The sequence below is a fragment of the Rhinatrema bivittatum genome, chromosome 2 (assembly GCF_901001135.1).
Source record: "Rhinatrema bivittatum chromosome 2, aRhiBiv1.1, whole genome shotgun sequence".
Lineage (NCBI taxonomy): Eukaryota > Metazoa > Chordata > Amphibia > Gymnophiona > Rhinatrematidae > Rhinatrema > Rhinatrema bivittatum.
The window spans coordinates 577994430-578021609 of NC_042616.1; the positions used below are offsets into that span (position 1 = coordinate 577994430).

A 27180-nucleotide genomic window follows, 5' to 3' on the forward strand; every position below is an offset into this window, starting at 1 on the left:
ATTTTCTTTTTAATGGAAGCAGAGCAAAGATGGGCTAAGGAAACTGCAGTAGCTTTAACAAGATGTGCTTTTACTTTATTTTGAAGTTGCTAACCAGACTGAGCATAGCAGTAAGACACGCAACTAGATATCCATATGGAAACAATTGGTTTTGCAATGGAAGTCCTTATTTTAGTGGGTTGAAAGAGATGAATAGTTGAGATGATCTTCTATAAATCTTTGTTCTTTCCAAATGCAACAAGAACACTCTTCTGCAGTAGAAGGTATGAAGGGCCTGCTTGTCTTTACTGGCATGAAGCCTAGTCGAAAATGTTGGTAAAAAAATGGACTGATTCAAACAAAAACTGACAAGCTACTTTAGATAGACATTTTGGATGAGTTTTTAACTACCCTTTTTCATAAATTTGTGTATACAGAGAATATTAGGCTAGACTATTAACTAATTCCATGTACAGAGGTAACTGCTATCAAAAATAAAATTTAAGAAAGAAATTTCAGTTCTGCTTTGGGCCTAGAGGCTCAAATGGTATTTCATGAGCTGAACATAGACTATGTTCAGATCCCATGGAGCATGAGGATCCCTAATTGGAGGACAAAGATGATTTAGGATTTTCATGAATCTAGCAATTGTAAGTTGTTAAAAAATAGAATTCCTTCTGAATGCTGATTATATGCTGCTACAGAACTCAGGGGAACTCTGACCAAATTAGTCTTTAATCCTCATTCAGAAAGACTTAATAGGGATCAAAGGAGAAATGAGATAGGACTCCTTTGTGTGTCCTGATTTTGATAATTTAAAATTGTAACATTTTCCAGTGGAATATTATCTTTATGCAAAGATGGTCTTGCTTATTTCTGAATGCAATTGCACTGAAGCCACTAGTTGACTTAATGTCCAGGCAGGCTGAGCTAAAGATTGAAGTTTGGAATGGAGAAGACTTCCTGTAAAGGAGTGTATATCAGGATCCCCTTAAAAGACAAGGACCTGGGTCTTCCTTAAGACAGCCCAGAAGGGAATTCTAGTCCAAGGGCATTTCCCTAAGCTAGAGAATAGGCCCAGTAAGGAACAGGAGACCCTGAGGATAAGGAAAAGGCAGCCTCTTCTACAAAACTGGCCTATTGCTGTAACCTTTTGATTTAGCACTGCTGAATAAGCAGACCTTTTCTGCCTATTTTTCTGTTATATTGTAAATAAAGTTAATTCTATTGAGATAACGCCCGAGTCCAGACTACTCTGTCCTCCAACAAGCCAAAGACTGCTTGTATGTTATCATGTGTGATAGCAGCAGTGGGATGTCTGTTCTAAGCACCAGCACAGTGCAGAGGTGTGTGCTAAAGAATTTTTTTTTTTCTTTCCAGGGGCCTAGCGGCAGCCCTAAACATATGTACAAGTGGGCCAAGGGGGCAAAATCTGTCCAGATAGTGAGAGAGTGAGTGAGTCAGAGCAGACAGGCTAGGTTGTTTTTTTTCCTTTTTCCATGAAAAAAGAAAAGAAAAAGCAGAGCTTTTTGTGTTATGTTCTTGAGTAGAGCAATGGTCCTCTGGAAGCTGAAAAGCCTTGACTACAGCAGAGCACCTACTACACAAATAATGGAAGTTTTACTATGGGCCTTCGTAGAGGGACAGCAGCAGCTACAGCCTATGATACAGAACCAGTACACCCAGCAGTGAGCACTGTAAGAATAATTTAACCAGCAACAGCTGTCGCTGACTCAGATAGCACAAGCAGTGCAAGCTGGTATAGTCTGGCATATCCCTCTTACTCCTATGATACCTAAGATGGGTGTAGGAAATCTAGAGGAAGAGGTTAAGGGAATGATACAAGACACTGCAAGTCAGACCAAGAGAGGTGTATTGTAAATGATAAACAAGATAGAAAAATCTGTACATAGAGGAGTCAGAAGATCCAGAGAAAAAGAACTACAGGACTTAGACTCACAGGCATGACTCTATTGTGGAGAGAGAAGCCACTTTACCAAAGAAGTCCCAGGACTGAAGAAGAAACCATGAGTGCTATCCTAACAATAGCCCACAGCCATAGCTTTGTAGATACTTCTCACCTTGACCTTGATGTTTTTGTGGTCCCAGTTGAGCCAGACGGGGGTCCCTGCACTCTGGCAATGGAAAACCTCTCATTGAGAGAGAGCAATCTAAGCGAGTCTACAGTGATTATAAACCTCCAGTGACTTTAGCCTATGCTGAAGGAGAAAGGAAGGATGCACATAGGGCACCACTTGAGATGAGTGTTCAGATGATGGATCGATATGAGCACTGTGTGTTTATTAACCAATGTTCTAAATTCAGTGGAACCTCCTCATAGATGTGGGCAAAGGCACCCTGCACAGCAAAAGCAGAGGGTCCTGCTTGACCAGAATCCCGGTGGCAGAATGTTCAGTACAAGTGATTATTTTTATCAGCAAGATGGGTATAATGTACGATGTTTGCCTTGCTTGGAGATGTACATGAATGGAGCTAGAGTGGTGCAAAGAAAGCAACTGATGAAAATCTCTCCAATTATAGTAAGCAACACAAATACCAAGCCCTGGGAAATGAAGCTGTATGTAGAAATGGCCAAAGAAAAAGACTACAGGGTGCAATTCCATGAGCTAGACACAAAGGTGAAGCTTGATGCTGGGGAACTGGAAAAGGAAGAATTGACCCTTGAGATTATTATTTATTTATTTATTTAAACATTTTTATATACCTATGGACATCACATCGGTTTACATAAAACGAAAGTGAAGAGGAGGAAATGAAACTGGAGTAAGGAAGTTACATTATAACGAATAACTGAAAAATAAAGGAGGAGTAGAGAAAAGGATAGAGTGCAAAGAAGGGGGAGAGAGGTTATGTTATCAAACATTTCTACAAAAATGTGAAGAAAGGACTGGAACTTGGATATTTTTTGTGGCTTGTAGGAGACATTGATCCTTATATAGGTGGCTATTATGTTTTATATTTCTTGATTATGTTGTTTTTCATAAGGAATAATGTTTGTTTTTCCATTGTTGCACTTTATACAGTATATGGCTTCTTACAATTTCCATTTCAGCTTTTATCCAGATGTTTCTGTTTATACATTGTAGTCTCTTTATTCAATACTGGTGAGAGTCTGTCTTTGTTCTGCATGAGTGACTGAAGTGAGAGATTCTGCTAATGTACAGTTTCTGTGTACAAGCATTCTGGCTTGTTCTGTTTTCCTAATAGGAAGTTTATTGGTATTTTAGGGCCTGGTGTAATATTTGCAGTGTTGCCTTTTCAAAGGAAAGGTTATTATTGTTTGCATGCCAGCAGTTAGTGTTGTTTTGGTATGGTAAGTTTACAACACTGTAACTGTAATTCAGTTGACTCATGGCTATCTGAGGGCCAACATGTTAAAATAGTCCTAACACACTTTTGCTGCATTTTCTGGTTGGCGCCAGTCATGCATTTAAATATAATATACATGCTGTAAGTAATATTTTTACCTCAGAAGACTGTACTTTGAATCTCCTTTTCCATATAAAATCTTTTATAAATGTATAATTTGTAATTGTGTGCTTGGCAGGGAGCACAAGCCTGTAAGGTATGTCTAGGGCACCTAATACTATTGCACTAGTGCTGTTAGAGCATGTTGGGATCCTGTTTGATTTAAAGGTACAAATGCTAATTACAATAAAATTTTAGTTATATAAGAAATATTCAATGGTTCCAAATGTTGAAGCCAATTAAAAAATAATTTACCACAAAACAAAATAATGTATAGTAAATCAGAGAGAACAAAAAAGAAAAGATCTCAGAATCCACATGACACTCTCCAGCCAAGTGGAAGCGCCCCCTTATACAGACAATACATTTTTAACTTAAAAGGATTAGACATCATCCCACAGTGAAAAGGGTACCATACTGCTGGTATCCAAACATGAGAAACAGAGGACTTTCTGATGTCATGGACGGATGTATCACAGTACAAAATAGAAGTTCTTATTCTTAGATGTTTTGGTCCACAATGAATTAGCCCTCCTTCTGGCCATTTAATAAGTGGATGTTAATTTTCAGTAAGAAATATTCTTCATAGAATACCAGTTTTCTCCTGCTCCTTTGGGCTTCCAGCTCAATCAGAACCAAGTTTGGGATCCTGGCACCATGAGCCTTCCCCTTCACAAGTACCCAGAGTTTTTTTTTCTTCTATTTTATATTCAACCCTCCCCCAACATTCTAGTCTGGTCATTGCAGCGATGCACCTGAGCCAGGGTCCATATACCAGGGCTCCTTCCAGAACCCTGCAATCATGAGCCCTGAATCTAGTTATTAGGTACTGCTCAGGAGAAATACCACAACTCCCTTCCCCTTGGAGGCTATGAATGCTGCATCTAAAGCATCCACAGTCCCAGCTGCCCTAGGAAGAGGAAGATTTGACTCAGAGACTGAATTGGGAACCTTCTGCCTGGCAGTGTACAACATTATTTCTGAATCACTGGGCCGGCCCCAGTTAAAATGTTTGGGAAATAAAATCAGGCAGATATTTGTAATGCAATTTGCTGCAACAGTACAATAAAATTTCTTCTTTAACCTGTATAGCTATCTTCATCATCAGAGATTGGCACCTCCTTTTTTAGTAGCTGTTCCAATTCTTCTGTCTCAGCTACGTCAACTGGTCGCTCCCCATGTTTGTTAGCTTGAAATGCATTCCCACCATGTCGAAGAAGTAGTTTGACAATCTGCAAAGTTAGGCAAAATACAAGCAAGTTGTTTTGGCTCAGCAATTTCCTTCTGCTTATTTGGGATTCCAACTCAATATGAACTGGGCTCCTGTGCCATGTTGCTTTATTCACAACTACCTGGAAATTTTCCAGTTTTCATATTCCCCTCACAATACAGCCCAGCCATGACAGTGATAGTCCTCAGGCAAGAGCTACAAATCATGGTTCCCTCTGGAATCTGGCTCGAGTGGACCTTATATATGGCCACTAGGTATTACCATTGACCAACAGCAGAGACTTCCTCCTTCCAATAAGATGTGAATGCTGCCTTCACAACATTCCCACTCCCAACTGGCCCAGAGAGCAGAAGCTTGGCTTGGGAACTTAAATTTGGTCTTCCAAATGGCAGTGCACAATAGCTTCCACTAAGCTATTAGGTCAATCCACACACTTTTGTGTCATAATGGTTTTCCTAAAAGTTTAACATTTTTCCAGTTTATGCACACAAACACTATATTTTAAATTCACAAATTAGGATAACAGGCGAATGCTTCCAGCGATACTTCAGTGTATAGAAGTCATACTAAATTCACATCAATTACTAACAAGCCATACATCAACAAACATGGCCACATTTACAGCAGTTAAACATGTCAATAGTAACATAGTAAATGATGCCAGAAAGAAACTGAAATGGCCCTTCAGTCTGCCCAGCAAGGTGTTATAATCATTATCCTCCATGCCTTCTGTTTAGGATTGATCTGTGGCTCCATACAGGTCACCCCATGCTTTTCCTGGAAGAACAATACAATAATTTCAATGTGGTTTTGGGATGAATCACTGCTCCATGCATATAGCCCCAGTATCTTCTTGGCAATAAAGAATCCTCTGTGTTTATCCCACGTTTTCTGAATTCTGCTAGTCTTTGCCTTCACTATCTCCTCCAGAAAGGCATTCCATGCATCCACTATCCTTTCAGCAGTCTCTGATGTTGTTCTGGAATCTGCCTCCTTGCAGCTTCAGAATTTGACCCCTAGTTTTACAGTTTCCTTTCCACTGGAAAAGGCTTAATTGTACATTAATATCTATATCACATACCCGTTTCTCCTTTCCTCTAGGGTATATATGTTCAGGTCTTGAAATCTCATCTCACATGCTTTTTTGTGCAGTTCCTACACCATTTGGTTGCCATTCTCTATACATTTTGAGATACAGCCTCCAGAACTGAACACAGTACTCCAAGATGAGACCTCACCAATGACTGTACAGAAGCATCATCACTAATTTTTCTACTGGTCATTCCTCTCTCTATGCAGACTAGCAGCCCTCTGGCTCTATCCACTGCCTTATCACACTGTTTTGCCATCTTGAGATCAGACATCATCATCATGAGGTCTCTCCTGATCAGTGAATATCAGCAACTCCACCCTACCCCCACATACAGCTCCTTTGGATTTTTGCATCCCAAATGCATGATCCTGCACTTTCTTTGCACTGAATTTTAGCTGCCAAGTATTTGACCATTCTTCAAGCATTTTTAGGTCACTTCACATTCTATATAGTCCCTCAGTTGCATCCACTGTACTGCATATTTTTGTGTCATCTGTGAAAAGATAAACTTTGCCTTCTAAGCCTTCTGCAATATCGCTCACAAAGATTTTGAAAAGAATCAGCCCTAGGACTAATCCTTGAGGCACTCTACTAATCACCTCTCTCTCCCCTGAACAAATTCCGTTTAACACCACCCTCTGCCATTGATCACTCAGTCAATTTCTAATCCAGTAGTACCCCCTTGGAATTCATCCCCAAGATGCACAGTTTATTCATGAGCCTCCAATGTGGGAGATATCAAAACAACCTCTCTCCAGTTAGATTAAATTCTGTAGCTCGCCTAAACATTATCAGCCACAAATCCCACATCTTCAGCCAACTACCTTTGACCTTATCTCCTAGGAAAAATCCAAGGTTTTACCTTTTTCCTAAAGGTTAGGTAATTAGCTCTAAACTGATATCAACTGGTAGATTATTCCACAGTAGGGTAGAGAAATGCAAAAAGCCCTCTCTCTAAAATAGGCTTTTTTCTTTCCGCGCTGATGAAATGCACAAATGAACTCCCTGGCTAAATTTAAGCTCTTACATAGAAATGATGACAGAAAAGGACTAGATGGTACATCCAGCCTGTCCAGAAAGCTTCTTAAGATAGTAAATGCCATTCTGCATGTTATACCCATGTTTCTTTTAAGGGTAGTAAATGCCGCTCTGTGCAGTTATCCTCAAGCCTTATGATAACCCATAAAAATTGCAGCTAGCAACATGTTTTTACTGGGTGATGAACTTTCTTGAAAATTCAAACAGAGCTGCTTGACATGTTTTGCTTATGGACTTGGCCATAGAAGCAGTGCTGTGCTTTTTTCCTTATGTCTGCATATCAGTACTCCAGTCTATAGAAGCTGGTGCCCTCTTGGTTGTTTTCTGAATCCAATTCCCCTTTTCCCCCTGCTGTCAAAGTGGGGAGCAATGTTGCAGTTGCATTAAAAGCATCAAGGCTTATTGATTAAGCTTAGTACTCTCCATGCCTTCTGCTAAAGGTAGTAACTGCTGTAGCAGCAAGTTACCGCCATGCACACTTTCTTCATTTCCTTTACGACTTGGCTGTAGAAGCAGTCCTGTGCTTTTTCTCTTATGTCTGTGTATCAATATCCCAGCTGTAGAAGTTGGGCCCTCGGTTGTCATCTGAATTCAATTCCTCTTTTCACCCCTGCCATCTAAGTAGGGAGCAATGTAGCATCAAGGCTTATTGGTTAAAGGTAGTAATCTCCACGTCTTCTGCTACAGGTAGTAGCCATCATACCAGAAAGTTACCTTGCCCACATACTTTTCTTCATTTCCGTCCTTTAGCTGTCTAAGCAGAGAGCAATGTTGCAGTTGCACGAAAAGCATCAAGGCTTATTGGTAAACATCATGCCTTCTGCTAAGGGTAGTAACCGCTACACCAGCACGATACTCCCTTGCATGCTTTTCTCATTTCTGTCCTCTAGCCTTTAGAGATCCACAGGGGTAGATTTTCAAACCGCGCGAATTGGCGTACTTTTGCTGGCGCATCAGGCGCAAGCAAAAGTACGCGGGATTTTAGTAGATACGCGCGTAGCCGTATTCCACAGTAGGGTATTTTAGCGGATACGCGCGTAGCCGCGCGTATCCGCTAAAATCCTGGATTGGCGCGCGCAAGGCTATCGATTCCGTATAGCCGGCGCGCGCCGAGCCGCGCAGCCTACCCCCATTCCCTCCAAGGCCGCTCCGAAATCGGAGCGGCCTCGGAGGGAACTTTCTTTTGCCCTCCCCTCCCCTTCCCCTACCTAACCCACCCGCCCGGCCCTGTCTAAACCCCCCCCTTACCTTTGTCGGGGGATTTATGCCTCCCGGAGGGAGACGTAAATCCCCGCGCGCCAGCGGGCCGCTTGCGCGCTGGGACGCGACCTGGGGGCGGGTACGGATGGCGCGGCCAAGCCCCCGGGCCGTAACCACGCCCCCGGGCCCACCCCCAAAACGCTGCAGACACGCCCCCAAAACGCCGCGCCGATCGGGCCCGCCCCCGACACGCCCCCCCTCGCCAAACCCCGGGACATACGCGAGTCCCGGGGCTCTGCGCGCGCCAGTAGGCTTATGTAAAATAGGCGCACCGGTGCGCAGGGCCCTGCTCGCCTAAATCCGCCTGGATTTAGGCGAGCAGGGCTCTTAAAATCCGCCCCACAGTGTATTTGTTTTCACCACCTTCTCTAGAAGAGAAGGTGGTGAAATATTTCCTGACATTGGTTCTGAGTCATCCCCCTGGAATTTCATTTCCTGACCCCTAGGTTGTATTGTTTTCTTTCCAACAGAAAAGGTTTGAAGTTCACGTATCATTAAAATCTTTTAGGAATCTGAAGGTCTGTATCATATCTATCCTGCACCTCCTCTCTTCCAGGGTATACATATTCAGATCCTTCAGTCTCTCCCTCATAGGTCTTCCAATGCAGACCCCACTTCACTTTGGTTGTCCTTCTCTGGACAGCCTCTTTCCTGTCTCTATCCTTTTTGAGATTCGGGCTCCAGAACTGAACACTGTACTACAGAGGTGAGGCCTATCCAAGGACCTGTGCAAGGGAATTAACACCTTATTCCTCTCTCTATGCATCCCAGCATTTTTCTGGCTTTAGTTACTGCTTTGTCACATCGCTTCGCCATCTTCAGACCACCAGACACTATTACCCCAAGATACCTCTCTTGGTCTGTGCATATCAATCTTTCACCCCCATCACATACAGCTCTTATGGATCACCGCATCCCAGATGCATGACTCTGCATTTCTTGGCACTGAATCCCAGCTGCCAAATCTTCGACCACTCTTAAAGTTTTCATAAATCGCTTTTCATGCTTTTCTCTTTCAAGCATATCCACTCTGTTGTAGATCTTAGTATCATCCACAAATAGACAAATTTTACCTTCTATCACTTCCGCAATATCACTCACAAAAATATTGAACAGAACTGGTCCCAACACCAATCCCTGTGGCACTCCACTTAACACCAATCTCTTTTCAGAGTAGGTTCCATTTACCATTACATGTTGTCTGCTATCAGTCAACTAATTTGTAATCCATGCCTTCAACTTTGGTCTCATTCCCAAGTTTCTCATTTTACTCATATGCCTCCTGTGTGGGACTGTATCAAAAGCTTTGCTGAAATCTAAGTAGATCACATTGAGAGCTCTTCATTGATCCAATTCTCTAGTCACCCAATAAAAAAAAAAAAAAAAAAATCAATTTGTCTGACAGGACCTTCCCCTGGTGAATCCATGATGCCTCGGGTCCAGGAACCCTCAGATTTGTATAGTTCACTATCTTTTCCTTTAGCAGAGACTCCATTCATTTTTTCACCACAGGGGTGAAGCTAACTAGCCAGTAATTTCTAGCCTCCTCTCTGTTACCACTTATATGAAGCAGAACCACCATCGCTCTTCTCCAATCCCATAAACATCACTCCCATTTATAGGGATTTATTGAACAAGTCCTTCAGCGGACCTGCCAGCACATCTCTGAGCTCCCTCAGTATCCTGGGATGTATCTCATCCAGCCACAGGGCTTGTCCACTTTCAGTTTGCCTAGTTCCTCCCAAAAGTTCTCTTTTGTAAAGGGAGTTTAGTCTATCCCATTCCTATCTATGGTCTTGTCAACTAGCAACAGTCCTTCTACAGGGTCTTCTTTAGTGAACACCCAACTGACATATTTGTTTAATATTTCTTCCATTTCTTTGTTTCTCTCCATACATTGCTCATCACCTTTCACTTTCACTATACTATATAACCATGACGTACACTGGCTCAACGACTCCCTACAATTCCATACCTCCAATAGACCCACCAGATCCACATACAATGGTTCTTTACACATACCCCTCACTAACCCCCCCCCCCGCCTTACTGCCACAAAAGAAAGAGCACTATCCATAGCAGGTCCCTCAAACTGGAATGATATGCCACCTGACCTACAACTGGAACCCTGCTCCCACAAATTAAAAAAACAAACTAAAAACCTGGCTCTTCAAACAAGCCTTCTCATAATCCTCCTCCCCTGCTCTTTGCCCCTGCCAATCACCAAGCTGTATTTATTGACACTGTAAATTCCAAGTTTATAATGTTATAATGTTTTATATCTTTTTGCTCCTTATCCAGTTCTACCTTGTTATTTTGCCTTATGTTTACCATTTTTTATGTAATGTTTCTCCTCCTGTTACATGTAAACCTATGTGATGTCCTTCGAACATCGGTATAAACAAGCCATAAATAAATAAATAAAAATAAATATACCACATCTGGCCTCCCTTCTTTCTCTGAATTATCTGAAAAATGTTTTGCCACCTCACTTAGCAGAACCTCTTACCTGTAAAAGGTGTTCTCCAAGGATAACTGTTGCGGGAGCACTAGGGAGTGCTCCTGATTCCGGAGAGATGTATGCCCTTGGACCATGGCACGACTGCAGAGAGGGGCTCCGGTGGAAGCGCCGCAGCAGGCAAGACGTGTCCCAAGGGAAAAGCAGACTGACCACCGCCCTAACCTCCGCCGAACCTGCACGCACCGGTAGAGACCCAGCAACGCAATGCTGGTCTCTGGGGTAGCCTTCCAGCCAGTAGATAATCCTTTCGGACCTGCCACTAGGAAGTGGCAGATGCGGCAGGATGGACAGAGGTCGAAGACAGAAGATGGTACTGGTGCTTGGAACTTGAAACTTAGACGAACTCGGACAAAGGCTTGGAACTTGGGAGAGTTCAAATGAGGACTTGGAAACTTGGAAAGGCTCAGACGAGGACTTGGAACTTGGAAAGGCTCAGACGAAGACTTGGAACTTGGAAAGGCTCAGACGAAGACTTGGAACTTGGAAAGGCTCAGACGAAGACTTGGAACTTGGAAAGGCTCAGATGAGGACTTGGGGTAGCTTGGAACTCAGATGAGATGAGGACATGAGGTAACTTGGAACTCAGATGTAAGACGCTCAGACATAGATGAAAATCAGAGGTGGATTCTAGAGAGTCAGGTGAGGATCCGGGTACTCCGATGAGGACTTGGAACTTGGGAAGACTCAGGCAAGGATAAGGACTCAGGATACTTGGAGGAAGACAGAGGTTCAGGATTGGGGAAGAATCCGGGCAGTGCTCTAAGACAAATCCTGCCGGAAGAGGGCTCCAGCCACCAGAAAACGGACATTGGATAGGACGGATTTACTCCCAGGAAAGGTCAGCTGAAGACTAGGTCCGGGCAAGCAGGCTGAATTCGGAGCTAGGGACTGACAACACTTCAGGAACAGAACTGGACAAAGGACATCAGGATCGGGACTCAGAACCTGGAACTTGTAACATGAAGAGCTTGGAACTCGGAACTTGGGACATCAGGACTGGAATGTAGGACATCGGATACGAAGGAACACCGGTACCTCGGGACATCAGGGACCTCAAGAGATGGGGGCACTGGCTCTCCTCACCACAGGGGCATCACAACAGATGCTGGTGCATTCCCATACCCAGCATTGTGCATCAACAGGGACCGATGCAGATGCTTTCTCGACTTCCCCGGTGCTGAGGACCTCTTCGACCTGGAAGAGCCTGACGATGGCCAGTCTTCAGCATCCCTCTTAGCTGGCAACCTCAATGGAACAGATGGCCCCACTAATGTCGATGGATCTAAGTCCATCAGTGCAGTTCCGAGGTCCCTCAATGCCAATGGATTGGTCTTCTCCGGCCCGAAGAGGCACTCCATATTATCGAGCCAGATCTTACGTCCCTTCGGGGTCATCCTGGCACACTTGCTGCAACCCTGGATGTTATGCGATACTACAACGCAGAGGACACATCTATCATGGGGGTCCATGATAGAAATGCTCCTCTTACACCTGGAGCACTGCTTAAAACCCAAAGTAGAAATGTCTTCACAAAATAAGAGATGAGAGATTGATATCGATAGTGATGGCCATTAATGGCTGGCAGGAAACGAGCGCACCACCACCCCAGGGGTATCGACAAAAATAAGCTTACAGATACACACTGAAAAACCTGTCTGGGATGCTAACAGGAGAACCGACGGGGTGCCCCCACGTCAACCACAGAAGGCAGTGAAAAAGAAATAGTGAAAAAAAAGTAAAGTAGGCCAAAAATTTGGCAAAAGTTAGGCTCTCACCCGACCACAAGACAACAGGCTCCGCATAAAAAGAAGAGACTGAAGAGGTCCCCGCGTGACATGATAAAATGAATGCCTCAACATGCTCAATGAGGCTCAGTCAAAGGTCTAGAAGCTCTGACATGTTTTCCATGCCAGGCTCCATCTGATGATGTCACCCACGTTTAAGGACTGCCATCCTGCTTGTCCTTGGAGAATACCTTGCTCCGGCACATACCATTTCAACCTGTGTAATATGTAGGTGTGTCCATTGCTCCTCATGGCCCAAAGTATCAGGATAAGAAGATTAAATCTTGCTTGTTCTACAATGGGGAGTCAGTGCAAGCTATCAAGTAGAGGTGACGTACTTGTCCTACAGGGACACCCCAATACCAATCTGGCTGAAATATATATGATTACCTGCAGTCCGTGTATGAGTTTTGCAGGGAGCCCTACATTTAGATTGTTACAGCAATCCAATTGGGAAATAACTATTGTTTGCATCATGGTTTTAAAAGTGTTAACATCCAGGAAAGGATGTATCTCTCTCACTAGCATCAGTTTTTAAAAGGCATTCTGGACTATAAGGCCCTCATGAAGAAATGTCTTTTTTGAAGTCTGTTATTGTTAGCTTCTCTCACCTGCTTCAGGAGGGCATTTCACAAGTCTAAGACAATTGAAAAAACAACACAATTTCAAAATAAAGTTTTTATTAAAAATATGAGATATAATTGTCTTTTAGAGATAAAGTTTTTTACCATGTAAGGCCACACTTACATCTCTATGCCCACTGCTTGCCGCATCATGCAGTGGAGTATCATCATCTAATCCTTGGGTATTCACATCTGCTCCTGCCGCTATTAAAACCTTGGCAACATCATAGTAACCCATGTTACAAGCTTCATGAAGTGGTGTCCAACCTAAAAGAATAAATTATGGAATAAAAAAGTATATCTTCTCTTATACAATTTTTTGTTGACAATGCAATAAAGAAATGTTCAAAAAAATACACAGTTTATAGGTTACTTCAAGTCATTAAAAAAAATAAAAAGGCTTTTTTCCTACAAATAATGTTGTTACACCAAGACCAATGTTATTATTTTTCAAAACTAAATGAATAGTACATAAAATGTTCTCCAATTTATAAATATAACTGAACAGACAACTCTGTTATATGGTAAACGGCTTGACTTTAAGCTTACCACCTTTATGTCTATTAGTTTAAACACGTCAAACATGAATGGTGCATATAATTCTGGAGACCATACATTTTAAAGGATATAAACCTATCACAAGATGGCAACTACTAAAATGGTCAACAGTCTTCATCAATAAAACATATGGGGTCAAAGAATTCAAAGGGGCATGGGATAAGCACTGTGATCTCTAAAGGCTAGATAGAGGATGAAAATGAGATAAACGTGCAGGGGATTAACTTGCTGGTACAGCAGTTACCCTTAGCAGAAGGCATGGAATTGCTTTGATGATTTTAATGCAACTGCAACATTGCTCCTCGCTTAGATGGCAGGGGGATAAGAGGAACTGGATTCAGATGACAACCGAGTGCCCCAACTTCCATGGACTGGGATACTCTTACGTGGTCAAAACGGAAAAAGCACAGGACTGCTTCAATGGCCAAGTCCTAAAGGAAACAAAGAAAGTATGCATGGGGGTTTACTTGCTGGTGTGGTGGTTACTACCCTTAACCAATAAGCCTTGATACTTTTGATGCAACTCAAACACTGCTCTCTGCTTCAACAGCAGGAGAAAAGGGGAACTGGATTTAGACAGCAACCAATGAGGGGCCCCGACATTTACGGTCTGCGGAACTGATGAGCATGGGGGTAACCAGCACAGAGCAGCAGTTACTACCCTTAACCAACAAGTCTTGATGCTTTTGATGCGACTGCAACATTGCTCTCTGCTTTGAAAGAGGGGTGTAGGGGCTGAAAGGAAAGAGACATTTGGATTCAGAGACAATTAACACGAGCCATGACTTTTTATTTTTTTTTACAGTCTGGGAAACTGATGCTCAGACATTAATAAAAAAACACAGGACTGCTTCTTCAGCCAAGTCCATAAGCAAAGCACGTCAAGTAAAACTGATACATGGGGTTAACCTGCACGGTGTGGCAGATAGTACCATGTGAAACTTGCTGGACAGATTGGATGGACCATTGGTCCTTTTCTGCCATCATTTCTATGTTTCTAAGCCTTGATACTTTGATGCAACTCCAACAATGTTCTCTGCTTTCATGGCAATGGTTAAGGGAAATTGAATTAAAACAGTATCCGAGGGCCCTGACTTTTACGGTCTGGTAAACTGATAAACATGGGGGTAACCTACACAGTACAGCAGATAGTGGCATAAGCTTGCTGGGCAGACTGTCACTGGGTGAATCATTTGGTCCTTTTCTGCTGTCATTTCTATGTTTCTATGTCAGCATTCAAGATTTAAATACATATACCCTGGAGAAAAGGGGAAATATGATAGAGACTTAAATACCTCCAAGGAATAAAGGCACATGAGGCAGGCTGCTTTCGACAGAAAGGAAGTACTAGAATGATGGGGTCATGGGATGAGAGTGAAAGGGGGTAGACTCAGGAGTAGGCTCAGGTCTAATCTAAGGAAATATATGTTTTTCTGTTTATTCACTGTTGTCCTGCTTTCACAGCAGCCTGTTTCGGTTTGAGAATGCTGTTTTTCATGTTTTACTCTGCATAGTTTCTTGTTTACTATTATACTGCCAATTGATTGTCAGCCTGCAGATTTACTGCTATACTTGGTGCACTTAGCTCTAAATAACCTCTGACGAAGCAGGGGTTTCTGGATGTTATTCCACATGTCTTTTCAGTCAGGTCTGGCCAGCTCTGTCTAGCCTATGTGATTCAGCAGCTAATCTGGCAAGTCCTGCAGAATAATCCTGATTTTAACTGACTATTCCTGTGGTCCAGATTACTCTGGTCGCTGTTATCTCCAGTTTATGCACAGTAAGCCTTTAGTTGTTTAACCTGTTAATAAAGTTTGAAGCTTTCATATGAAAATAATTTCTCATTTCTAGCGGGGCTGAGTATATTTCTTGTCTGGGTTTTGTAAAAAATGTGTACCTTTGTGGGGGGGATTTATTTTTACTTGTGAGCTTAAGGCATAAAGTGTGCGTTTTATGTTGGAAAAGCACTTCCTTCTGGCTGAGACAGCTACAAGCTATCTGAGAAAAAAAGAGAAACAATTTTCTTGCAAGTAATCTCAACTGTTCCCTCCCCTCCCTACCACTCTATTCAACCACCCGAGTTTACCTTTTTAATATAGTCTTCCCTGGACTCCTAAATAATTAGCTTCAAATACTTCATCTCCCATTACATAGTAGTTCCTTACTGCTCAGATAATAGTAACTTAAACTGTCATATTGCTTGTAAAAATTGGTTTTCATATTATACTTATTAATCTTTGCTGCCAAACGGATACATTGTTTTATTTCAAATACCTGTTAAAAATCTTTGCTAGAGCCTAAATTTAACCTTACCTTATCTATATGATTTTAAGGAATCAGTGATAAATAACAAAATGTCTTTCATTCAATGCAGCAACTGTGGTACTTATGTCTCAAAGCCTATCATTAGGAGATTCAAAGGTTGTCCCTTTTGCCTTCAGCTGTCTGCAATTAAAATGGAGCCGATTCAAAGGGAGGAATTGTCCAGGTTTCTTTCTTTTTTGATTTTTTTACAAAATCATTTTTTTATTAAGGCATTGAGGCGATGGCACAAACCATAACAAATCCCAAAAATTTTCAACATTTGAACAAACAGAAAAAATTACCCACCAAGCAATAGCTCAATATCTCCCATGGCCCCAGTCCATCATCCCCAAGCCTGTTTTTTATTGTTACCCTTACAATCGTAATAACAATTACGGTTGCTAATTATCCCCCCTAAGAACCACACTCAGTCATACAAGCAATCACACACTCACACCTTCACACAACTTATACTCCCCCCTCCCCTTCCCCAGATGCACCTCATTGAGTTACAGCTCCCTGCAAAACCCTCTTTGGGCCCGCCTCCTGCCAATTCACTGAATATCCTAGTTCTTTCAAACTCAGTTGAGTCTGAGTGGGCAAATTGTCATAAAAATATGCCAGATATTGAGATAATCTTGTGGGACCTTCCGATATAGCAGGAAGACATATCGTTCCATCTGCATGAAAGAGGTCATATATTCTGTCCAGCGACCTATGCAGGGGAATTCTCAGACATGCAGTCCACCAAAATACATTTATGAGCCAGCAATAGGGCCAATGACACAAAAAGATATTGGCTCTTTGTGATGGAAGGTATGGCCGAACAGAGGATGCTCAACCCTCCAAGCAACAGCACATCACCCCTAAAGGGCAAAATGGTATGGAAGCACTTCTGGACGGCCAAAATGACCTCCCTTCAAAAGTCAGCAAGTTACAAAAAGATATGTGTAAGACCCCAATGCTACGTGACACCTATGACACTCCTCTGAATCCACCATTCCCATTTTACACAAACGTATTCTATCCATGTGTGAGTGATGTACAATTCCAAATTGCATTTCTTTCAGAGTCATTTCAACAGGGAGACTGTTCAACTCTTAGGATTTCGACAGTTACCGTATTTTCTCTCCCCTTCTTCCAGTATTCTGTTAAATTGTGAAGTCCCACCCCTTGCAGGGGTGTTTTACAAATCTTATACCATCCTGATATAGAGTTTTTACCCCCCATTACCCTGGCTGAGGTGCGTACCAGGTCTGAAGTCGCATCCGTGAGGAAGGATATCGCCAGTTCTAATGTTTGGGCGGAGGTGGTTGCGTCTCTGGAGAGAAGCAAGCAGGCATGTGTCACCACGGCGCAGCAGGAGGCGATCTGCAGGGTCATTGCTGCAACATCAAATGACTGTTTAAGGATGGATTCCTGACGTCTGCCCTGGAGATCCTTGAGTGCAGCACCTCCTTCGACTGGGATGGTCGTGCGCTTTGAGATTGCGCAGACCATGGCGTCCACTTTTGGGAACCGTAGGAGTTCTTTGGCTGTAGGTTCTAGAGTCCGTCCTTCTTTGAAGCTGGCTTCCGGAGCATTCCATTCCAGGTCAATCAGTTATTGTATGGCCTGCAGCATTGGGAAATAGCATGAGGCCTGACAGAGACCGACCAAAACTGGGTTCGTCTTTGGCTCCGCTGTGGTACTCGTGGCTGGAATGGCCAGCGTCTTCAGGGTCAGAGACACGAGAGCTGGTAGCTCATCTTTGGAGAAGAATCGCATCATGGTTCGGTATGGTTCCATCCCTGGAGGGATTTCCCCTTCCTCCGGGGAGTCCGACTCTTCTCCCAAGGTGTCCGTGTCCCCTAAGGGGAGGCTTTTGCCTGGATGGGCGCGTCTGGGTAGGTACGAGAGGCGCTTGGAAGGTCTTGTGCTTCTAGTGGAGACTGGGTCTGTGTCACAGGCGGTACCGATTGTGCCTGGACAAAGGTTTGCAGCCCATTGAAGAATTCCACCCAGGAAAAGGTCCCTGGGTCCATATTGAATCCAGTGGAGGCCCCCGAGATGCCCCCCCGAGTAGGCGCTGAGTCGGACATACAGAGGTCCGGGGAACTATCATTGCTGTATCCGGATCCCTCTACTGGCTGTGGGGGGCCTTGCTTAGGTTCCCCCTGAGCCTCTTCGCACTGCAGGCATAGGGCGGAGGCCACTTCAGGTTGCACAGCTCTCAGGTGGCAGGCTGGGCAGAGGGCTTGTCCCTTGGCCGGTGATACCATGATTTGTGCGTGTGGAGTGGATTAAAATCATCTGTGCGCATAGGTGTGCGTGCTGGGGGGGCTTAGTTGTGCATTCTGTTGCGCCGGCGATGTGCGTGCGGGTTGCATGCACAGGCTACCACTTTGTGCGTGCCGCTGTGTGCACGGACCCATTTATGCGCTCGGGCTGTTTATGCGGGCTGCTATGCGCCCGGCACCGTTGTGCGCGTTGCTTGCTACTCTGCATACGGCTCAGTTGTGCAAATAATACAGCAATCAAGGGGGGGAAATGGCGCCACGACCACGCGGGCAAGATGGCGACCCCCTCCCGGAGAGTCTCCACCTGTGTGGACCCTCGCATCGGATCGGGGTCTAGCCCGGATGTGGCTGCTGAACCCGATTTTACAGATGCTGGAAGGGACGATCTGTGCGGCAATTCGAGCCTCGGAGACTTCGAAAATGTTTTCTACCTTACCTGGTCTCGGCGTTTCCCGGTCTCATGCCGGGCGGTCTCCGGCTGTGGGGGGGGGGGAGAGGGAATTACCTTCACCGCCACGCTCGATTCAACACCTGCTGCCTCTAAGCCACCCTAGGGGCTAAGTGCATGCCGGGAGCCAGCTACCGGACCGAGGCTTACCTCTGAGGGATCTCAGAAATCACCTCAGGAATTCTTGACTGGGGGAGGGACCCTTAGGTATCACCGCAGGAGAGCGGGGCTAGTCTTCTTGAGGTAAATTTTCTTTCTTCTTTGTTTTAGAATTGCTAACACTGTTCTAGGGTATGGATGTGTCCCTATCTGCTTAGGAGATGGAGAAATACTGAAGAGCTAAGCTTCCTGCATGGGTATATGTAGGCTGACGTCAGCATTGAAATCTGACTCCGTCTCCCATCTGCTATCAGGAGTACACTATACCCATTGGTCCTGAGTCTATCTGCTACACGATAGGAAAATAAAGTTTTTACCCCCCACTATCCAATCTACCTCAGCTGCCCATTTGAGCTCTGTATTGATTTGATCTCCTGTCATCCCCAAGGACTGAAAATAATGCTTGACTTGTAGATAACCATAAAAATGTATGGTCGGGATATGGTAGGTTTCTTGTAACTGGGCGAAACTTACAAAGAGGCCCGAGTCTGCGTCCACCAAATCCGCAAATAAACTATACCCCTTGTCCTCCAATCGGCAAAAAGCAATGATTTTAGGCCTGGTGGAAAGGAGGGATTTTGCAATAAGGGAAGAAATAAAGAAACATTCCAAGGCCCTCCTATACATCGGCGCAGAACTTTCCACGCCTCCGCAATTGAGCACAAAAAGATATTTCCTTTGACCCCCTTTTGGCCAAGTCACCTTAGGCATATGAATTAAACCCATAGGAGAGCATGGGCTACACATTTCTTCCAATAAATGGAAAGCATCATAAGCAAATTTATCTCCCCAAAACTTCCCCACAAAAAGTGACTGACATGCAAGTGCTTATATCTGGAAATCCAGGGCTTCTATCCCTCCCTTCGCCCTACCTCTCATTAATTGATTATAGCCTATTCTGGGCCGGCGTCCCCTCCACAAAAAGTTGTAAGTCATAGACCTAAGGCGTTTAGTATCCTGAAATGATAATACACATGGCAACATCTGCAGCCTATACAACAGTTTAGGTAAAATGACCATCTTAAGCAAAGCATTCCTACCCAATAGTGATAAGGAGAGGTCTTTCCACCCTTGAAGCTGTGTTTCCAACCCATCGAGTAAGTTTCTAAAGTTGGCCGCATATAGTTGTGATAGGTCCCTGGGAATCCAGACCCCTAGGTACTAAAGCTGGGAGGGAGCCCAGTGAAAGGGGAAACTCCCTTGCCAGTTGTGCAGTAGGATTTGGCTAAGAGGAAGGGATTCGGACTTGTCAAAGTTAATTTTTAACCCCACAAAAGTTTGGTATACAGATAAACAATGCACAATCAATGATATAGCGTTATGGGCGTCCGTGAGAAACAATAATATGTCATCTGTGAAGAGACACAGTTTAATTTCTTGAGAGCCAATAATAAACCCTTTATCTCCCTAGTATGCCTCAGTCGTAAAGCTAATGGTTCTAGAGTGAGAATAAATAATAGAGGGAACAAGGGGCATCCCTGCCTTGTACCTCCTTGGAGAAGGAGATGTTCTGATAGTGCCCCATTGACTAGAATACGGGCAGAGGGGTCCGAGTATAATGTTCTAACCCAATCCAAAAAGGGTCCCGTAATCCCATATCTCTCTAATACCCAAAACATGAATTCCCAAATGACATTGTTGAAGGCCTTTTCTGTGTCTAGACTCAAAATTAAACCTTCCGCAGATTTTTCAGGAAAACTCTGCAACACGGCTAATAGCTTCCGTATATTGTTTACTCTATGACATCCCATAACAAATCCTGTTTGGTCTATTTTGGTCTATTCCCACTAAGAATGGTACCACCTTTGCTAACCTGGCTGCCAAAATGGCAGCAAGTATTTTTGCGTCCACATTTAGCAGGGAGATGGGGGCGATAAGAAGCCGGCGAGCTCAAGTTTCTCCTCTTCTTAGGCAGTACTACTACTATCACCTGATTCATAGCACTTGAGTAAAAACCATGCAGCATGGCGCAGTTCAGCATTTTCACCATAGGGGTCAAAAGTTGGAATTTTAGAATCTTATAAAACTCTGGCCCCAGGCCATCATTTACAGCAGCTTTGCCTGTTTTTAACTTTGAAATGACCCTGAAGACCTCCTCCTCGCTAATGGGTTCGTTTAACTTTTCCAAGGTCTCTGAGGTGACCTTTGGAAGAGGCAAACCTTCAAAAAAGAGATCACGCTGTGCTGCATCACATGGTCGTGCGTTATATAGGTTTTGGTAAAAAGAACGAAAAATATCCAAAACCTTGGTGGTTTCAACAGTCAGATTGCCATCTTTGGATTTTAGCCCTGTGATGTATGCTTTTTGATGTGGGCCTCTCGTAAGGTTTGCCAGGAGCTTGCCTGCTTTATTTCCAAATTTATGTATGTGAAATTTAAGAAACTGTAATGATCATAGTGCTTTCAAATGGAACAAATGGTTCAGATTAGTTTTGATTTCCATAAGAGATTTCCTAGAATCTGTTGACATGGTACAAATGTGCTCTCTTTTCCTATCCCTCAGTAAATTAGTAAGATGCAATATTTCAGCCTTCTTTCTTTTTCCGCTGTTTCGCTTTACCCACCTCCCATATTAATCTGGGAGAGGAATCCCCTGCAGAATTTAAGCTGTAATAGACATCCCCCATTGACTTCTCAGATATTGTCTGAATTCCTCATCCTTAAGTAATCATCCAGGCATTCTCCAACTGAAGGACTCCTTACAAGGACTGCCCAAACTCAGCTGTAAAAACACCGGTGCATGAACAGAAAGGGTGATTATATCAATATGGGAACCAAGAACTTTTGAAAACAATTTTTTAGCGATTAGCATGTAATCCAGTTTGGAATAACTACCATGAGGATGAGAGTAAAAGGTATAATTCTTCTCCCCTGGATATAACAATCTCCAAATGTCTAACACTCCCAGGGTGTTGATCAAATAATTTACTCCCTTTCCAGAGTCTGAATCTTTACAGGGCTCGGGTGGTCTACAATCTAATGTACTATCTGTTACCATTTTGAAATCACCTCCCATAACCAGAGAGTGTTCAGGGAAGGCAAGGACCATCTTTATTAGTGAGATGAAGAATGCCTCTGAATAGACATTGGGGGCATAAATAGATCCCCGTAAATATTGTTTACCACACCTCGCTGCATCTTAGAATATGAAGCAAAAAAGCAGCTTCCCACCCAATCCCTTCTCAACTTTAAGTGTTCTGTGTCAGATAAGTGAGTGTCCTGCAGACAGGCTATGTGTACCTTCTGCCTTTTCAACATGGACAGTAACCTTGTGCGCTTCACTGGGGAGTGTATTCCATCCACATTAAGAGTGAAATGTTATTTCACCCTGGTTCATAATACACCCGCATAAATCTAACCAGTGCAAGATGTACAATGGTATCACAAACTGCAATTCCCCACCCCCCCCAGCCTAGGCGTGGAGTACAAGATTGTAGCCTACTCCAGGACAACATCTTTCCAGTATCACTGTTCAAGCCCATATGACATACATTCTTCAAATAGAGCTGTATCCCCATTGACCACAAACCGCAAACTATGCCCAACCCCTTATTACCCTCCCCATATCCCCCTAATGCAACGCTCCCACACACACACACACAACCATTCATACACAGACATCCATATCCACACGTACCATTGTAATAGAACCCCCCTCCTAGCTCCAAGGGACCGCCACTCTCCCTGAGACATTCCCCCTGTAATGCTCTGGGAGAATGTGCCCATTATAGATCCTCCTCAAGATCACCAATACAAACTCCCAACTATAAATCCAGGACAGCAGAACATTGTCCCGAGAAAAACACTTGCTCATCCGTGGGACGTGACTTAATCAAGCAGCTGCAGTTCACTGCATAGCAATGTCGAAACTTCTGTGATCGAGCTTCCTCTCCAGTTAAGGCATCAGGCACATAGAACAGAGCAGACAAGTTGGAGAGCAAACAGAAAGAACAACAGTTTCTCTATCCAGCAGTGCCTTCCATTAGAGCCTCCCTTCTGGATACATCGCTTGACATGGCATTATTAAACATGGTAAACCAACCCTTCAGAAGGGGGTGATGGTCAGTCCAAATCAGTCCAGGTCCTTGAAATGAGACATTGACAGAAGAAAGAAAAACCAATATGGCGTTTTCGCGATAATACTCCGCCCCACCACGGTGCAAGTTTTTAACTGTTCAAAGTAGAAGTAATACCATGATCTTGTAATCTCCATATAGAATGAACTTGTATTGCAAAGTATTCATGAAATTTAAATCTGTTCCTTCGTAGTTAGGAAAAGGGTTTTCCCCCTCCCCCAAGAACAATCCTCAGCTTAGCGGGATACAAAACTGCAAAGTGAATCCCTCACCGCTGAAGTTCAGCGCAGGTTGGGAAGAGTTCTCTCCTCTGGGCCATGACCCTGGCTGAATAATCATTAAACAATAAGAGCTTGGAGCCCTCATGTTCGAGTCCTCCCTTAGCCTGATACGCTCACAGCACTCTGATTTTGTCAGCCCAGTTTAATATTCTGGCTATTACCGGGCACAGCTTGGTAAAGTTCTCCTTAAATGCACCTACCAGTGAACTCGCTGTTGTCCAGACCCAGCTCGGCTGGCAGCCATTTTTCAATCAATTCTGGTAGACCTTTCTCTGAAACAGTTTCAAGACTGATAATCCATATGTTGTTCCTGCGGCTTCTGTTTTCCTGATCTTCTATGCGGTCCACTAGTTTGGCATTTTCTTTTTGCAGAGCCAAAAGCTGAGTATCTACCTGAGCCGCGTGATCTTCTTGTGCCGACATGTGCCTTTCTTCTTCTTGCAGATGCTGTATTTGACTTTCTAAGCCATCTTTAATTTCTTCTATCGTCGACTGTATTTCTGAAAGTCTTTCCTCTAAGGCAGCTGACACGCTTATAGATATGGTATGAGCTACATCCTCTGAAACCATTGCTACCACTCTGTCATTGTCCATTTTCGGGGAGGGTGCCATTTTGTGCTCCAAAAGACGACTTCTCCCATGTGGTGAGTGCCAGTTTACTGTTCATACCACGTTGTTTTTTTAATGACAAAAGAGTCCATTCGCTGACCCGCAGCCTTCTATCCATGCCAGTGCAATTAATATGGGGGGAACCCGTCTCCGAAGCGAAAAAGAGAGGGGGTCCATGGAGCTTCCACCTTTAGCGTCTGCTCAGGCTTCCGCCATAACCAGAAGTCCGGAATTGTCCAGGTTTCAATTAATCTTGAACCATCCAGTACCTCTCGCCCATCTCCCACAGAGGTTTCTGAAATCCAGGAAAAAATGGTTTACAGTGGGCTCTGGTAGAACAAGATATGTGACAGACACCCACCTTCCCCACCTTTAACAGCATCCTGTGCATCAACCCCCACTCCCACAGAGCTGTCAGACATCCAAGATTCAAAAACTCAGGAACAATTGGATAGCAGTGGGCTCTGGAAGAACAAGGCCTGTGATGAAGAGACACCCACTCTCCCCACTGTTACCCCTACATAATGCTTTTTCTGCATTAGAGAATGAGGAAACCTGAGCAATAGATTTTGAAGTGATTTCTAAAAATGAAGTCACCCAATGCACCCAGAAGCCCTTCAACAGAATCAAATGTCATAAAAGAAAGCTGCTTCTGTTAGGAGGCTCAGTCAGAGGAACCAAATTGGGAGCACTTTTTGATGGTGACACAACAGTTAAATGTTTTCCAGGATCCTCAGCAAGTAGAAATGCAAACCAGATATTTCAAGTCATTGAAAAAGAAAGTAGGAACTTTGATATCAGTGTTATCATCCATCTGGGGACCAAGGACCTCAACAGAAATGGTATCCATGAAGTACAGAAAGATTTCCTAAATCTAGGAAAGATAAGACACACACTGCAAAGACTATTGCCTTTTTAAGTATTACCTGTTCATAGAAAGAGAAATGAGAAGCCATGCCATATAGATAATTTCAATTCCTGGCTCAAAACCTGGTATACAGAAAGTGATTTTGGATACATTGGAGGCTGGGGTCGTGTACGGAGCAGTTAAAGACTCTATGGTAAGGTTGGCCTACATTTGTCTGTAGTAGGAAGGAGGATGCTAAGTGAGAAATTCAGATCATGTAGTAACACGTATTTAAACTAGAGAATGGGGGTAGCAGGAGATGGCCAATAAAATTGACATCTCACCCCAAAACAATACAGGTAGTGAGAGTAGAAATTAACAAAATCAATTAGCTCAAAATAGCAGAAAAGGAGTCTAGAAAGTACAATAAATCAAGAGAGAAAAATAGAAAAGTTATGACTACAAATGATCATAGTTTGGGCAATAAAATCCCAGACCAGCAAGCCCTAATGGTGGAGGCGGACTTGGACATTGCTGCTGTTATGGAGACACTGTTCACGGATTCTCATGATTGGGATATGGCCATACCAGGCTACAATTTGTTAAGGAAGGACAGAGAGGACAGAAAAGGGGAGGAGTAGCTCTTTAAGTCAAAAACAATATCCAAGCAACTTTATTGCAAGGAATGTGGGGTAGAGAAGCGCTGTGTTGTCCTAAAAAAAAAAAGAAAAGAAAAAGATGATGGTGCATTCATTTTTACTGGAGTGGTTTACAGGCCTCCAACTCAAATGGAAGAAATAGACAGGAATCTGGTTGAAGACATTCAAAAGGTGGGAAAGAAGGGAGAAGTGTTGATTGTTGGAGATTTTAACTTGTCGGATGTAGACTGGAGTACCCCCTTCTGTGGAAACTACCAGAAGAAGATAGTGTATGCCCTGGAAGGGGCTCTGTTCAAACAAATGGTAGTGGAACCCATGAGGGAGGGAGTTATACTCGATCTAGTGCTCATTAGCATGGATAATGTCTCTAATTTCCGGGTGTGTCCCCACCTCAGCACCGGTGATCATCAAACGGTATGGTTTGATACTGCAAATAGGGTACCATGAAGTCACATGAAGACCGAGTTTTGAATTTCAAAAATATGGACCTTGTCAAAATAGGGATGTATCTGGAGATAGAATTAGAAGACTGGGAGAAAATGAGAGAGATAGAACAACAGTGAGTCGAACTAAAAGGAGCAATTACAAGAACAACAAATCTATATATTAGAAAACTAAACAAAAGTAGGAGAAATAAGAAACCGATCTGGTTCTCAAAGGAGGTGGCTGATAAAATAAAAGCAAAAAGAACAGCATTCAAGAAATATAAAAGATCCCAAAAAGAGGAACACAGGTGAAACTGAAGGAGAAGAGAAAAGAAATCAAGAAAGCAAAAAGACAGGCAGAAAAGGTGATTGCCAAAGTAGTAAAGTGACGTGTCAAAACATTCTTCAGATATATCAGAGAAGGGAGAAAGGTCTGAAGTGGCATGGTAAAACTGAAAGGTGATAAAGATCAATGGGTGGAGAGTGATGAAGAAATGGCTGAAATATTAAACAAATACTTCAGTTCAGTGTTCACTAAAGAAGACCCTGGAGAAGGACTGCAGTTAGTTGACAAGGCTGTGGATGGGGGTGGAGTAGAAGAAACTCCAATACCAGAAGAGAATGTATGGGAAGAGCTAGGAAAACTGAAAGTGGACAAGACCATGTGGCCGGATGAGGTACATCCCAGGATAATGAAGGAGCTCAGAGATGTGCTGGCAAGTCCACTGAAAGCAGAGTTGCTTACCAGTAACAGGTGTTCTCCCAGGACAGCAGGATGTTAGTCCTCACATGTGGGTGACATCATCAGGATGGAGCCCAATCACGGAACATTTTTGTCAAAGTTTCTAGAACTTTGACTGGCACACTTAGCATGCCCAGCATGCCACTAACCCTGCATCCAGTAGGGGTCCCCCTTCGGTCTCGTTTGTAGCAAACGTACGAACGAAAAATAAAATAATAAAACATAAGTGAACCCAACTCCGCGGGGTGGCGGGCGGGTTTCGTGAGGACTAACATCCTGCTTTCCTGGGAGAAAACCTGTTACAGGTAAGCAACTCTGCTTTCTCCCAGGACAAGCAGGATGGTAGTCCTCACATGTGGGTGAATAGTGAGCTACAGGATGCCCTAATAGAATGAACCAGAAACACCCAACGACGTGCAATAGGCACAATAACTGGGGTGGTTTTGATAGGAGGGCAGCCCGAGTTTCCCAGTGGGTTGTAGGAAGGAAGTTGGGTTATTAAACTGGAAACAAATTACGCAGGACCGACTGGCCGAAGATGGAATCCTGCCTGCCAGCCTTGTCGAGACAATAATGAGCTGCAAATGGGTGAAGAGAGCTCCATGTGGCAGCTTTGCAGATGTGAGCAAGAGGTACAGAACGGAGGTGCACTACTGACGTTGCCATAGCCCTTACTGAATGCGCTTTTACGCGTTCCCGTAATGGAAGTCCTGCTTGCTGGTAACATAAAGAAATGCAGTCCGCCAACCAGGTGGACAGGGTCTGCTTGCCCACC

At 43.7% G+C, this 27180-nt stretch overlaps 1 protein-coding gene across 5 annotated transcripts in view; it reads right to left on the reverse strand.

The window, feature by feature from the left end:
- ANKRD12 (ankyrin repeat domain 12) overlaps window positions 1–27180 on the reverse strand; it is a 272151-nt gene that overhangs the window by 83702 nt on the left and 161269 nt on the right. For all 5 annotated transcript variants that reach the window (XM_029591003.1, XM_029591004.1, XM_029591002.1 and 2 more), the window contains 2 exons: window positions 13143–13285; window positions 4553–4700 (listed from right to left, as the gene is read on the reverse strand). In XM_029591003.1, coding sequence (XP_029446863.1) covers window positions 4553–4700; window positions 13143–13285 — 291 coding nt within the window. The remainder of the gene's footprint in view (window positions 1–4552; window positions 4701–13142; window positions 13286–27180) is intronic.